The 16,579-nt window shown below is 25.6% G+C and overlaps 1 protein-coding gene across 1 annotated transcript in view; it reads left to right on the top strand.

Annotated features, from left to right (window-relative positions):
* The window catches only part of LOC129614409 (myb-like protein Q), a 102,620-nt gene that overhangs the window by 11,952 nt on the left and 74,089 nt on the right, over nucleotides 1-16,579 (top strand). Inside the window, exon 4 of the mRNA XM_055528997.1 lies at nucleotides 5,384-6,909. Within this exon, the coding sequence (XP_055384972.1) occupies nucleotides 5,384-6,909 (1,526 nt within the window). The remainder of the gene's footprint in view (nucleotides 1-5,383; nucleotides 6,910-16,579) is intronic.

Here is a 16,579-nt window from a genome sequence, read left to right as displayed (position 1 = left end):
AAATCTTTTGTCTTCAGAAGTGCAAAGTTATTTTTCCTATTAAGACATTTGTTGAAACAATGGCGAGAGGGGAGTTTAATATTGGAATACCTTTTGAAAAAAATGAACACTATTTTCTTATGCACGCACTCTTTACGAACTAGGTTATAATATGCCAAAATGTAAACTACATACACCTTTTGCTAATATTTTTTGTGTTGTTCTGTAACCTTAACTATACGCGCCTTAAAATTGAATGTCTTAAATCACAAATTGCGATTTTTTCAGGAAAGTGATGTAAAAGTGATTTGTTTAAAGTAAATTATATCGGAGAATATTTCAGGAGAGTGAATTTCAGGAGAGTGACTTGAAATTTTTTGCCTTGTACGGTTTTAAGATTATAGGTAAAATATGTAAAGTTCTTAAAAGTTAATTTCACTTTTTATATTTAGAAATTGAATTCTAAACCAGTTTTTGATAAGAAAATAGCGACCTTGAAGTAGAAAAATTTTAAATTTTTACTATTACCAATATTTTGAAAAGCAAACAAAACCTCTTACCCTACCTTAAGTTTTCTTATGGACTGCAATCGTAAATGAGTGAAAAAACTGTTTTGTTCAAAATCGAACTTAGAATAGTTCTGATCTAAAGCTCTGTTGCTCTCTGTACAACACATTATACGTGTATAACAATTGTTGTATGAGTCGATACACACAAAAATAATTATTACCTTTGTTAAATCAACCATTATTATTAGTTTATATTGAAATTTCAGTAAATAAACTTTTTACAATATTATAAAATAATAAAAAAGTAATGAAATTATTATTTCAAATAAAAATAAAAAATTACAAAAAAAAAAAAAAGTAAAAATCTAGGCTATTAATATACAGTTGATTGATTTGTAGAATTACTCAAAGTCATTCTAAAATTCATTATAATATTTCGTATATATTTTGGTATTTATAACTATTTATTATATATTTTATATTTCCATTAGTTATTTTTTATACACTATAATAGTATATTGTAATACAAGCTATATACACTCAAAATTTCGTATTTATTCAAAGTATAATTAAAATTCTCGTATAATTTACAAATCGATAATCAAAGTAAAACAGAAAAATTTCATTAAAAAATAATAAAAGTACAAAATTTATATATATATTTTTTTTTATTTGATTTTGTAATTTTTAATAAAGTTTTTATTTATATTTGATTGAATTTTATTGCATAAAATAGGCTACAATATATAGGCAATATTTTACAAATTCATTATAATAATGTTATATGTATGTATATTATTTGAAAATTTATTGAAATTCTAAATAATTATAACAATATTATTAGAATGAAATATGAGTAATCGAAAGGAAAATTAAACAATAAAATTTACATACATGTTTATATTGTTTTCGTAAGAAAATTTCGAAATTTGGGAAATTTGTCTTAATAAAGTTGTTTCAAACCAATGATAAATAAAATAGCAATTTTTCCCTAAATAATACACCTAAACTTATAATACACCTCTTAAGAACAAACTATTACATTTTAAATTACTTTCATTCATATACCAAAATATTTCAAATGATTGCATATATTTAGGGTGAGACAAAAAAAAATTGAAAAAGGCGAAAAATTAACGTAATGGTTGAATTCAGGGGGTAATTGCGCGAGTAAAGATAAATGATTATATAGTTTTTAATGGTATGGCATTTGATGTCAGGTTTCTGTATTTATAGAAGGAGAAGCCTGCAGATTCGAAAATATTATAAGGTACCGAATTTTCAAATTTTAGAAATTTCGAGTGGCGATAACGTGAGATGAGGGTGAAGATCAAAAATTATATTGTCTAGAAGAAAATTATCGATATCAAAAATTTGAAAAAAAAAAAAAACTTATAATTTCAACCGATATTTTGTCACTTTCATAGTCAATTATGCTATACTGCAGTGGAAAAAACCAGTCACTACTTTTTCGTGTTTGCAGAATTTTAAAAATATTTGTGGTTTCGTTACAACAAATAATTAACTTTTAGGAGCTTAACAAATATTTACAACTTTTAGGAGCTATAACTTTTAGAGAGGGGAAGATATTGGTAAAAATTTTTTAAATTTTAAGAAAATAAGTTTCTAGTGAAGACCTATTCATATGAAAATTTTTAGCTTTCTATAATACATATAAGAGTGTAGAAGTTTTGTAAACAAGCCTACGGACGGACGAACAGAGGGATACTAATAAAATCCTTTTTCAAATTTTTTTTGGAAAAGTACTAAAACTGTAAGAAATTTTTGAAAATGTACAAGTTTTTCAAACTTAAGAAAATGTTATTTAACCCTTTGCACTCCGTGCATTTTTTGCGCCTGTTGGTAATCAACTCCAAGGAATTTTAGGAAATATTTTATAATCACAATACTTTGAAAAAAATGCTGCAGTTTTTGAAAAAATGATTTTTTATTAGCGAGAATTAACTCAAAAGCTTAGATAACTTGAATGTATCTAAAAATAAATTCAAATTCAAAATATTTAATTTGGTTGACATTTTTTTTATAACATAAACAGAAAAAACCATTTTGGTGAAGTTTTTGTAGATTAAACATCGGTAAATTATTTAAATATTGATTAAGAATATAAAAATTTATTCGTATATTAGGGTAAATTAATTTAGCAAAATAATAATTTATTTCTTAAAAACTTTTCTAGTGTGATAATTCATGAAACAGTAGCCTACATGTACGCACCCTCAATGATCAATGGATTTAACTAAACTCATATTGTGAAATATTTAACCGTTTAGATCGCAAATGCATACAAAACAGCAAAGAACAGATAGAGAACATGTCTAATGTTAAAAAAGTAACGGTACCAGCTATAAATTCATGTTTTAACTATAAATAATTACAAAATTAAAGGTTGCCAGTAGAACTGGTAGTTGAAGTAGATCGTCTTTACTTGTTGTACCAGCCAGACTGATAGTTGGAGCACAAAGGGTTAAGAATTCTTCCATTAAAAATCTCATTAAAATTCTGCGTTTCCGTTTCTACTTTCTTACTTGCTTTCAAAAGAGCTTGAAATCAACATTAAATTTTATTTATCAAACAATTAATTATAGTAGTTTTTAATGATTTTTTATGATTTTTGAATTAAGGTTTTTTGAAATTAATGATAATTACAATCACTAACAGCATTTATTAAGTTTGCTTAAGTTTTCCTTTAAATAAAATTAACTTTCAGCTATGCTTAAGGACGAGCGAAAAAATGTCGCTTAAATTGAGAAATTGAGCAGAAAAAGAAGAAAAACTATAGAGGCATTAAAATGAAGCAATGCAGAAAAAATCTGAAATCATTGACGGCAATCGTCTTAAATAAACACACCCAACAAATTAATTAACCATTATTATGTATTTAGTTTCAGAATACACATACACTGATACACATAATAAAAAAAATTAAAAAAGTATACAAGCAAATGGAAGAACAATAAAGGATAACTTAATATTTTTTCAAAATATCCTTCAATTCTGCATAAAATGCAATGTTCATTAAATTTGATGGTCAATTTTTTCTTAAAATACAAATAACAAATGTATGTAACTCTTATATTACTTTTGTGCTACTCGTACAATTCCAAATGATTATATAAGTGGCTACATGTTGGATAACTTACAATATTACTATAAAAAAGAATTTACTCATTAGCTATTACTTTGAAATTTATTCATCTATAATAAATTGTACTTGTATACTAGCGAGCAATTGTGTGGTTCTTATGTGGCTTTATACATATTATTTCTATAAAAAAGACACCAAGGTGGACCCGGTTATTCTACTGCATATTATATATATGTATCATATACATATGTGCTTGAATTCATATGGGTAATAGGTATCTTTACAGTAGAATAGAAAAAAGAAGGATGAAATCAAATGTTCTTCAAAATTATGCCATCCTTTATCATTGTACAGGCAGACATATTGCATATACTTTCATCTTTTCTAAAATAAAATATAAAAGATGTTGCAAACATTTTCAATATTTATTATTCTACAAAAAAAAAAAGGTTTTTGTATTTTCCTATTACTGCCTGCCACCACCGCAACTATACTAATTCTGTCTTTTTCCTATAAAATATAGAGAAAATTTTAAACAAATAAAAAAAAAGAAAATATTTTTTTATTACATTCCATTTCATCACAGAACCCATACATTACAAATATACAGTTGCATAATAAATTTACTTACATAGTATATAAAATTTATATGTTGAAAAAAAAAAAAACCGTACACAAAAGATTTACTTTATAGCCATTTAAGTCGTTTATTCTAAAGTGGTAGTGCGGTGGAAACCAATTTTTCAGCTGAGCGAATTTTAATTTAAAGCTATCTAAATAGTCTTCCTTCCTTTTTATAGATGAATCCCGGTTGATTATTATGATGATCATATAATATGATGATGATATTGATGTTGATATACTTATAATATATTTACAATATAATATTAGCATGCATTATGCACACACATATGTTTATAAAAAATATTTTATAGCTGTATAAAAGCCATATGAATTTAAATCGTATACTAAGTATAGAAAATATTTTTACTTAATACTCATGTGCTTTGAATTTAGTAATTATAATATGTTTGTTGATATATGAATGTGATTATGAACATATACACATATTATATTCTTTTATTATGGAACTCTACTATACATACTCTCTTTATATGTAGATATAATCATAAAATTCTTCTCATTGTTATTTATTTTTTTTTTCTGTGTATTTTGAATATTCTGCCTTTTTCGTTAGCCATCGGCACTATTTATTTTATTCACAATGAAAAATGATGAGATCCTTAAATATAGAATGTTTATAAATTTTATAATATTCAAACATTTTTATATTTATGCAGGAATATTGAAGTATTTTAATTCTTTTGAAGTATGTATCTCAGATTAAATGAAAAGAAAACAAAAAAGAAAAAAAAATAACGAATTGAACAGATTTTTAAAGAAATATCCTTTTTCTTTTATAAAATATGCTATAAGGTGGATATATGTACATATGTACTACACATGGTACTACTTCCATATTAGTGAAAAATGGAATTTTTTAAATCCCTAGTCTGTTTAAGATTAAATTTAACATACATAAATGAATTCGTAACTCTAAGCAAAATTTTATCTAATATATTTTAATTACTAAATTTAAAAATTTTGAATTTTTCCAAAAATTTTTTATTTTATAAAATGAAAAACTTAGTATTCAATTTTTTATTTTTCAGATCTTGTTATACGAAAATATACATAGTTGTTATTTGAAATTTATTCTGAAAAAGGAACAAAAATAGAAAAACAAATTCTAAAATTAAAAGCGATAATAATCTCTTTAAATAAAAAGCATTAAGTTTTAACAAAATATCATCACAAACAGGACCCGAAGCGAGCCCTGTCGGAGGGCTGCGCTTAGTCGGGTTAGTACCGTGTTCCGTTTGGACACCAAAAGCACCAAAAACATCTAATACCGCTAATATTTTAGCTCAAACAAGACAAAATTGTGCACCGTATGTTTTAACAACATCAGCAAATAATTTTAATCAACAAGAGCAACAACATCAATATCAGCATCAGTATAGTCATCAACAGCAAACTCAACATCAACCACATCATTCTCATCAAATATATCAACAACAACATCATCATCATCATCATCACCAGCATCATCAGCATCAACAGCAAGACCAATATCATAAATCTATAATTAATGTACGACCAATAAATACAACAATACCAAATATATCAGGTGGAACTACAGGAGGCACTTTAATTGGCACATCAAATACAACATCATCTTGTACACGTTGTTGCTTACAACAACAGCAGCACGAACAACAAAATCATTATCATAAATCTCAACATATAAAATTAATTCAATTACCGTCATCATCATCATCAACATCGACATCAGTATCATCGACAGCAACAACAATAGCAACATCACCAACATCATTGAATGTGTCATCAATACCAATAAAATCAATATCGCCACAATCATCGTTATCTGTATCATCATCGCCATCATTAAAAATTGAAACAAGTACTGTAACAACAGCCGCAACAACTACAACATCAATTAACGAAACACCATCGTCTACAACATCAGAACATCAAATAGGATTATCATCAACGTCCACATCACCATTATTGGAATCAGCTTCATCATCATTAAATCAACAAAATAGCTCAATACAAAATACAATATCACAAGCATCAACAGCAATAACAACAGCAACAACAACTACTGCTACGTCAGCTATAGCAACAAAAACAACAACAGATAATAATATAATATCCTCCAATTCAGTTGGTAATAAAAAATCATCTATAGAAAAACTTATTCCATTAAATAACAATCAATCATCATCGATTTGTTCTTGTAATAATAAAATTACAAACGGTAATATTGGTATGGTTGTTACATCAAGTGGAAAAAATACAGCAGCATTATCTGGTACAGGATCATCATCAATAAATGGTAATATATCTAATAATGGAATTGGTAATATTAATACTATTGGTACAACAATTGCAACACCATCAAATCAACCAAAATTTATTGTTCCAACAATTGCTCCAAGTGGTACAGCAGCTATACTAGGTACACCAACACAAGCAAATACAACAGTAACAGGAAATTCATCAGTAACAAATAATTCAATGTTGTTGGTACCATTTGCTGTTCCAGGATTTTTTCCTGTACAAACAGCACCAACAAATAATAATGTTACAAATATGACAACAACAACATCAGCAGTACCAGCACCAACTGCTATAGCACCGGGTGCAATAATTCATCCTACAGGTGCAACAATGACAGCATTACCGGCAAATGGAATTATTTCCGCTGCCATCAACTCTAATAAAAAGGTAAGGAAATTATTTTTTATTTTCTTGTTATGAGTATAATTAAAAAAATTTTTTTTTTCCTTTTTTTCTGTTCGTTTGTTTTTATGTGATGTTCTTGTTCACTTATATTGATTGCTTATTTTTTGTATGATTATGATGTAAACATTGTAAATAATTTGAAGGATATTACGAGTCGAACATTATGTCAGTGTACAGGTTTATTTGTTGTTTTTTGCTAATGGGGTTATCAGATTGAGAGCTTCTACGTTTTAATCAAAATTATTGTTTAACATTGTTGAAATTTATATTGAAATCTTTGGAATTGATTAGTAAAAAAAAAAAGAAATTTTCACAGAAAGAGTGAAAAATCACGGTTGAATATTAAAATTTGTCTCAGATTTCAAATCATTCAATATTGTTTATTTGAATTAAATTTTGATTTAAAAGGTTGATTTAAAAGGAATTCAAAAAATTGAGCCATAAGCATTAGAACTATTTTCGAGTTCCAACGTGTTTGTTTGCCAGCCTGTTTTCGAATTTGAATTTATGAACCACAATTGCATTAGTTTTTAAAAATGCACCAATTTTTTTTATGTTTTACAATTTTTCTGTTTTAATAGGTACAAGTGCTCATATGAACAAACTGTTCTACTTCGGTATATCAAAGTACTTCTTTAATCAATATGTGTAATTTTTTCAACACTGCAAATTTACCAAATATTGTCAACATAATCTGCATATTTAATACATACATATATTCACATTATCTATTCTAACAATTCTTGGAAATATATTGCTAAATATTGCCAACATAATGAGAAAATTGAATAAAATAAAATTAGCAAAAAAAAACGTGTTAAGTGCAAATGGGTTTGATGTAACAGATTAGTATTTAGAAAGGCACCAAATTGTTACAATTCATTAAGGTGCTGCTAAACTAAAGAAGCAATATATTTCATAGATTTTATTTTATGCAGATTACTCTTCGCATTAATTCCCGAATTTCGGGTTTAAAGTGTGTCATATTAGCTACGTAGTTGAAGGAGGTCAAGACTTTTAAAAATAATTTTGCAATTAAAACACAGCTCTTCCAAAATTTTGTATTATTTTATTATATTTGTTCTACCAGTTTCGAATGATTTCACATTTTCACTAATGATGTTACAGGTTTCTTTAATTTGAAAATATTTTTTTTGTTTGTCTTTTAAAATAACTTTAAACTTTGCTATTTTAATTATTGGTGTCGGAATAATCTTCAGCTTTTTATAAAATTTTTTCTTGGTGTATAACTGTAATTAAATATCTGCCTGTAATTCAACCATTTGTAGAAAACCCTGAATAATTCTTTTTTGAAAAGGAAAAAAAAATTTTTTTAATGAAATCTTTTAACTCTTTTCTTTCATAAAAGATAATAAAATGTAAAAACTATAAGAAAACTTTATCCTACCAAGGACATAATAACGATAAACTTTGTAATTTAAAAAAAGAAAAGTAAGAAAAAAAAATAATTTACAAGAAAGAGAGGGTAAAAAATAACAGACATATCTTTTAACAACAATTTCGTCGAGATTTATGTGCAAGTATGTATGTATATGTGCTTGTATGTTGTGTACAATATAATTCTTATGTTAAAAACTCGTAAATTTTTTCGGTTGTCGCACAAAAGTGACAGTACTTGATTAAAGGTAAGTCTAGTGTAAATCATAAAACTTTATTTTTCATTTAAAACAGTTAAAATGATAAAAGTTAAAGCTAAAAACAAAAAAAAAAAAACTAAACGCAAATGAAAAACACAAAATAAAGGAAAATTTTTAAACTTAACATGCATATGAAAGTTAAATTAGTATCATAGTTGGTCTATTCATTTATAGGGTGTTTTTATATTTAATAAACGTGATTTTTTCTATTTTTTATGCTGTGCATATAATCATAACAATTTGAGCCCCATATGTTTATCGGTGAGCATAAAACGAACTTACATTAGGTCTCACTTAGAGTCCATTACTTAGCTGTATTCACCGGTGTTACATTGGAATTCTTTTATTGTCTTCACTTGTGAAGTTGGTCTTCACAAAACAACTAAGATTTGTTCAACTGCAATAGGTACTTTGCGATTCAATGTGGTTATTTAATTTCCTTTAAATTTTTCATTTCAATTACATAGGTATTTCATATTATTTTAAATATTAAAATTTTTAATAATAATTGAAATTAACTGGTAGTTTATAATCTATTAAAATATGATTAATGTGACACATTGTTTTTGCACCTAATTTAAAAAAAAAATTTCACATTAATAGGAAAAATTGTCATTATAAAACTGTTAACCAGCATATTGTTAATGTAAATTGTTTTCTTGTCGAAAAATGAGCCAGATCGAGGATCATGTCCAACATAATTTGTTGAACCTTAAAATTTTTCAATCATTAACATTACAAACTATTTTAAAAATCATAACATCCAGTCTTCTGCTTATATAAAATTTCTTCCCTACACAAGAAAAAAAAAATTCTGTTTAAGTTATAAATATTAAAATCATGTAACAAGAATTTTTATATACTTATATTACATATTATTTGTATTTTATATTATTACATATTATGTACATACATACATACATAGATAATGTATAAATAATGTCAACCTGTTATGTGCAAAATATCGAATGGCAAGTCTTAGATATGAGGACATTTATATGCTATCAATTCAAGTCAGATTTACTTTACATCTCTCTTTTTTTTTTTTTTTGGTTAGTATGTGTTTGTGTGTTACTGTTGAATATTATATGAGCGTCTATGCGTGTAAAGAGATTTGAAAATAAAATTTATGACTTAAAAATCTGAATAAGTTCGGTGAATCCTTATTTTGTCTCTTTTGTTTTCTTGTTACTCTTTCTCTTGTTTTTTTTTTTATATCCTTTTTTTTTTTGTTGGTATTCTGAATTAAAGTTATAAATTTTTTTTTTCTTTGTATGTTTGTTTTTCATGATCTGATTGAAATGAAATGAAATGAATTGAATTCAATGTCCTGAAAATTGTTCCTTAGTGTAAATTCTTTGATGTGGAAAATAATTTACAGAAATTGTTATATTTTTACATTTAAGGTAATAAAGTTCGAATGAGTATTTTGTGTCATTTGAGAGAAGATTTTATTCAATATTATAGGTTATCGAATAAAAGTTGAAAGATGAACTCATTTCAAATTTTAAGCTTTTTCTTTTTTTTGTTATTTATGTGGTACAATAAAAATTTTTTGGGGAAAAGAAGAGTGAAATCATTAATTTTCTTTTTTTTTTATGTTTAAAATAAATTTGAAAATAAATATTAAAGTTGGAATTAGATATGAAGAGATAGATAATCAATTTTACATTTATTGATATGTCAAAATAGGTAAAGGGGGGTGAAAATAATTAGGATTACTAAAAACGAAGGAATTTCGAGAAATAGGTAAAATTCTTCAAATTGGAAATTGCATTGTGTGAACAGTAAGAAGAGAAAATTTAAATAAATTTTGAAAGATGGGATTTTTATAGAGTAGTAATTGAAAGAGACTAATAATATGATGGCAGTTCTCCGTGACAGTTCTCCTTTTTGTGTTTGTACTGTACGCTCGTGCATATTAATCTCTGCAAAATAAAAAGTAATTTCTGAAAGACTGAAAAAATGTGTTTGCTATTATGTCCTTCGCAAATCTTTGCCTTTCATAATCATGCATAACTCCAGCTGAAAGGGTTTGGAGGATTCCTATATTAATACAGTGCCAAAATATCTCCAAAAATATTTCTTGTGCTTGCATTTTCAAATTTTAGCTACACATACGCTAAAATTTGAAAATGCATGCATAAAGTTTCAGTATTTTTATTCACTTTGTATACTACATACAAGATTACGTTGTGGATCTCCAAAATTTTGTTTACAACCCTGAAAAAACAGAAAAGAATTTAATATTAAAATTAATAAAAAAAAATTCAGAGACTTATGGCTCATTCTGTATTATAGTCAGGACAAGGTTAAATAATATAAAGTTGATATAGCGTATATACGTAGTTGAAATATCAAATTAGTAGTGAACTTCCTATACCTTCTTAAAATTGTTTTTGTATAATTTTTCGACTTAATCAATAGTTTCCTATATAATAGAAATATGACATTGGTACAGTGACACGGGCAAATGAAATTCTGATAGTGACACAATAAAAAGAGATAATTGGTAACAATTATAATTAAATTACGCTTTTTTCAAAGTCATATTTAGGGAGGAACCTTTTAGTTCTCTATTTAATTGTAGTTCCACATAGACGTTTTATTTGTTTAATTTTTTCGAATTTAGGAAGACTTTTCTCAAAGAAATTATGTTTTACGTTGATCGCATGGCATAAAAAGAGAAAAGTGTAGTGTGATCACATTAAATTTATACATGTTGACCTTTCAACGAAAACGCAACTTCGTTCTGGAGAGTTATAAAATAATTGTGACATCTATGGTTTCAGCTTTTGTACACTTTTTTTTTTATCTCAGGATAGGCTAAATTGATTTTATCAGTATTTGAGTACAATATTGGAAATTTGACAACCACTTCTGCAGCAAATTAAATCCCAACAACCGAACTTTTATAAGTAATTAATTTTATATTTTTGATTAGTTCTGAATTTTCGTCTTAATATTAGATATGTTTGTTAGAATCGAATTAACGCATTCTTTTCAGTAAAGTCGGATTATAAAAAATGAGCTATTTTTATTTCCAATTCCAATGATCCAATTTTATTGAAATATTTTCATTATGGGGTCGATTATTTTCTGACCATACAAATTTTTCTTATTATTTTCTAATATTTCTTAAATTTTTCATATATTTGCATGGAAAACGTTTACATGTCAACACATGTTCATCAATAATTAATAACAATGTGTTCATGAGTGTGTTTTTTTGTTGTTTCGAAATTGCATTTAAAAGTTGCATACAAACTGTATGCGTTTTGATTTGCTATACTTATTCACCTTAGCGCATGACCAGTCAATTTTGTTTCTAATTTAAAAAATTCAATTAAGAATTCAATTAGACCAAGACTTCATTAACAACATAATGGGTTTTTAAAAAATTTCTATATTCTTTTTTGAGTATTCAAAATTAAAGAACTTAAATAAAATAGCACAAAACTGTGAAAATAAATAAAATTCTGCCAAAAAATAAATTAGAGTACATTTTTCTTCTCATGTTTCGTTACTTCATTTTTTATATGGGGTATAGTGGTGCAAAATTTTTATAATTGCAGATCATTAAAGGTTCGCTCAATTAAAATTATGAAAATAAATTCTCATCATTTTCATTCTAGAATGTCAAAATAGTTTGATGTCAATTTGTTTCACTTTTATGTTCTTCTTGTATGTATAAACATTATTATTGTTGAATGGATTGCCAGTACATCAATTTAAAATGTTTTTGGCAAAACTCCATAATTTTATATATGTATACATACATATATACATAAGTGTATTATAATATGATAACAATTAGAAAACGAGGCAGGCATTTTTCTTAATATTTTTTATAATCAGATGGCCATAACATTAATAATAAGTTATCGTTTAAGAATGCACCAATTTCTTATAAAGTGTAATCACACATTATGTAAATTATGTAATAAAAACAACAAATTAACATTACATTTTACAGTAAGGTATGTAATTGTAGCATATGCAAAAGCAAAAATGCTTTAAAAATGAATTATGATATTTTGCATCCTAAAAATAGGATGCAAATTTCATAATTCACACACAGATTTTCGTATTAAAAAATAAAATTTTAATTTATAGAGTAATAGAATAATTTGAAAAGGGTTAATTAATCACTGAAACTCTTTGAAAATAATATTAATGTATTTTTAAGAATTCATGGATAATTTGAGGTTGTATGATGATGTTATATATTGTCTTTTTCTTGTTTTGTATCATATTTTATGTTTTAGTTAATGATCCGTTTATAAAATTGAAAATTTTATGTTTCAGTGTCATACACCATTTTTATTTTCATGTTATTTTTTTTGCTAATGTAATTAACAAGAAATTTTTATTTTTATTAGAACATTAACATGAATTATATTATGTAAATTAAATAAACAAGAGGGAGTATTAGGTCTGGTGACTTTATATTCAATTATATGAATTATTTGCGTTGAAACGAAAGAAAAATTTAATGGTCTCTACTTTAAATTATTGTTTGTTTGCTTATAGAGTTTCCTTGAATTTTGGCAGATATCTGCACTTGACTACAAATATTATTTTAACAATTTCAATTATTTTATAATAAAAATTTTGTAGCACTTTTTTAATAAAATTATAAAAAAAGTGTTTCGTTCTGTCCGTCCCTGCGTCTGTTTATAAAATTTCTACAACCTTTAAGCTGGAAACCTGAAATCTTATAAATAATAGATCTAGTTAGTTAGTTAGTTAGAGAGGGGCGGCGGGAGCACACTCATGTGCCCCTAAATTCATTGAAGTCCCTTGAAAAAGTTCAGCAGATTACCCTGGGAACTCCTTCAATTCCGTCGCACCGATATTTTTCCAAAAAGCGTTTCCTCTTCCCAATAAATAGTTCCCCGTCAAAATACCTACCGCAGTAATATATCTTACTACTGCTGAGTTAGTTTCTTTATGAGAAATATTTTACCTACTTCCGCATAGTCTTAAAAATGCTATTGTATGACAGACAAATCTCAGGCACTTTTTGAATTTTGCAAAGGCAGAAAAGTGACCGATGTTAACCGTGAAATATTGTCAATTGAGAAGATTTATTTTTTAACTATGTTTTTTCTTTAATTTTTGATATTATTTCTCTGTTGGATGCTATGATGGAATAATTTTAGCTTCCAGACATAGATAAATAATTTATTTCGTCAGAAAAAAAATTTTTTTCCAATTACCTCGTCACCCAAGCAATCCCACCCTTCCGAAATAAGTAAAATATCAATTTTCGGCACCTCCGCCAAAATATAATTTAAGCAGCAGATTGTTTTTTAAAGGAAGTATTTCCACTTGTTCAAGTTAAAAGTGATACTTTACAAATTTACCACTGATTTGACTGATCAAAATTAATTGTAATTTTAAGTTAAAGTATTTTTTTTTTGTAAATTTATTAATTGCAACACACATAGTCTGTACTTTACACTCGCAATTTTCGTATCCAATAGTACACAAAAAGTATTTTTAAAATAATTAATTATAAGTAAATTCAAATTTTAGCTAATTATATACATATTTATAAACATAACGAAAATATTAGAGAAAATAGGGCTATATTAAAAATATTTTAAAAATTTCCAATAAGAAATCATAAAATTGCTAAGAATTTCGCTTGATCAAATTTTTTATAGTTGACCAAGGAACACAAATAATACAAATCATAATGTTACTAATTTGAATTTGATGAAATCACCTGTTGTGCACCTGTCTAAAAAGAAAAAACATAAAAGAAAAATTATTAGTAATAAGTAGGTATATGATGAATTGGTAAAATCGAATTAATCAGTTTATTGGAATTCTTAAATAAATTTGAAAGCAAATGAACTTTACAAATTATTTCCCGTTTTATTAACAACTCAAATAATTTTGAAAATATTAAAATAATAAAACGTCAAAATAAATTCATCAAAATTCAATTTTTATACATATACATACATAAATAATTGAAAATAAATTTTCTGTACAAATAAATAAGAAAATTTTATTTATAAATTGAAAATAATTTTCTTATTTTCGCTTGTACCGCACAGGCATACTCGTATCATGTTTGCTTGTAAATCTTATAGTGTTTACATAACAAATCGAAAATTTTTAAATAAAAACAAAGAACATTTTTCTATTCGTGTATAATGAATTTCATATTTTTTTTTTCTAAAAATTCTTTTCTTTTCATTTATTTTGTAACGTTTCGGTTAGCGCCACCGAAATTTTTCATTGCAAATCAAGAATTCTTTATAAGCAAGTTCATCAAACTTCCTACATACTTAAAATATTGCAATTACAAAAATGAAATATTTTTTATTTTGATTAACTTGATTTTTTTTTTAGAATTTTTTTTCTTGTTTTGGAGAATCTATGAAATTAAATCATGTACAGACCCTAGGAAAATAACATTTTTTTCAATTCGATCAATATTATAATAGAGAATGGGGTGCACACTAGATTAACATTTTTTCAGGAGACATAACTTTGGCCCTTAAGAAATATTTAAGAAATGAATTTGAACTTTAAAATAGAACTGTAGAAAATATTGTGTTGGGGCCGTTTACATTTCATTGTAGCGCATCGAAAAAAAATTATAACAAAAATGTTCGAGAAATTTTTTATTTTTAAAGAAATTTAAAAAACTAAAATTCGAATATTTTCATTTTGGGCAGCTTCTTTTTCGGAAAGAAAAGGTCGAATTTTTGATTGTAAGAATGAAAATAAAGATCTTTCAATTACCTTTAAAACGAGTGTCTAATGGTTGATAGCTCAGAAATTATTAATATTTATTTGTTTGAAAAAGAAATCTGGTACCGACCCTAATCCACCTGACCCATACGATTTTTTGCTGAAAATTGATCAAACACCCTACATAAGTATTTAAATAAAGGTTTCTAAGCTTTTATTGTTTGTGTAACATTCCTTTCAATCATAATATTAATTATTTCTTATGCTTAATTCTATCCCATACTTTGCGTTGGAAAATAAGAGCTTGATCGTGTATCTCGCTTTATTATAAGATCCAATAAGATTTTCAACATGTTTTAATCACTTTCAAATCAGAATTCTCCCTTTTTCTAATGATTATTTCACTGTTCCAATAAAATTATTCTTTTTTTCAATTGAATATTTGCATTTTTCTTAAATAATCAACTAAACATTTAAACTGACTGAACATTGAATACATTTTTGAAAACACATGACATACGCAATACAGAATTAATCTTTTTACTCATAAATTACAATATACAAATATGATTATAGTTACTCACTTCTCACATGATCAGGCTCTAAATGTTGTAAATAAAATATTTTCTTGTCTTTTACATTATAGGTGCGTACTTCATAAAATTGGAAATTGGGGGAATTTTTTTTATTTAAATAATGTTACAATTCCAAATTGTTCTACAATATTAAATTTTATAATAATTACCTATGAATTTCTGTCGTAATTTAAGTTTCGAACTTTACATAATCAAATTAAATAAATAAACTTAAAATCTTCACGCACTATGAAAGCTTAAATATGATTTTAGTCGCTTTATGAAAAATTAAATTTTAAAAAATATTTTAAATTAAAATAAAAATTTAAATTTATTTTGTTGTCATGCTATTTTCATTGATTTTGTTTCATTGCACCAAATAGAATTTTTCATTTTTAATATTTTTCGTTGTGTTGAAAGAATATAAATATTAAAACTGTGAAAACCTCAAAAGCTAATATATAAATAAACAAATAAATAAAAATTAATTTTAAATTAAAAAAATATAGTAGAAAAAGAAAAAGGATTAAAATATTTAATAAACAGTTCAGTTTTAATAACAAAATGCAGATGTACATGGGTTGTCATATTAACGCGCAATTTATTGTCAGTTTCATTTTGTTAATAAAGAACTTTGCTATTTTATTTGTATTTATAAACATAAAAGTAACTATATATATATATAAATACATATGTATACATAGA

Source organism: Condylostylus longicornis, unplaced genomic scaffold (genome assembly GCF_029603195.1).
Source record: "Condylostylus longicornis isolate FDR11 unplaced genomic scaffold, ASM2960319v2 ptg000107l, whole genome shotgun sequence".
NCBI lineage: Eukaryota > Metazoa > Arthropoda > Insecta > Diptera > Dolichopodidae > Condylostylus > Condylostylus longicornis.
This window is presented reverse-complemented; position numbering and strand designations above follow the sequence as displayed.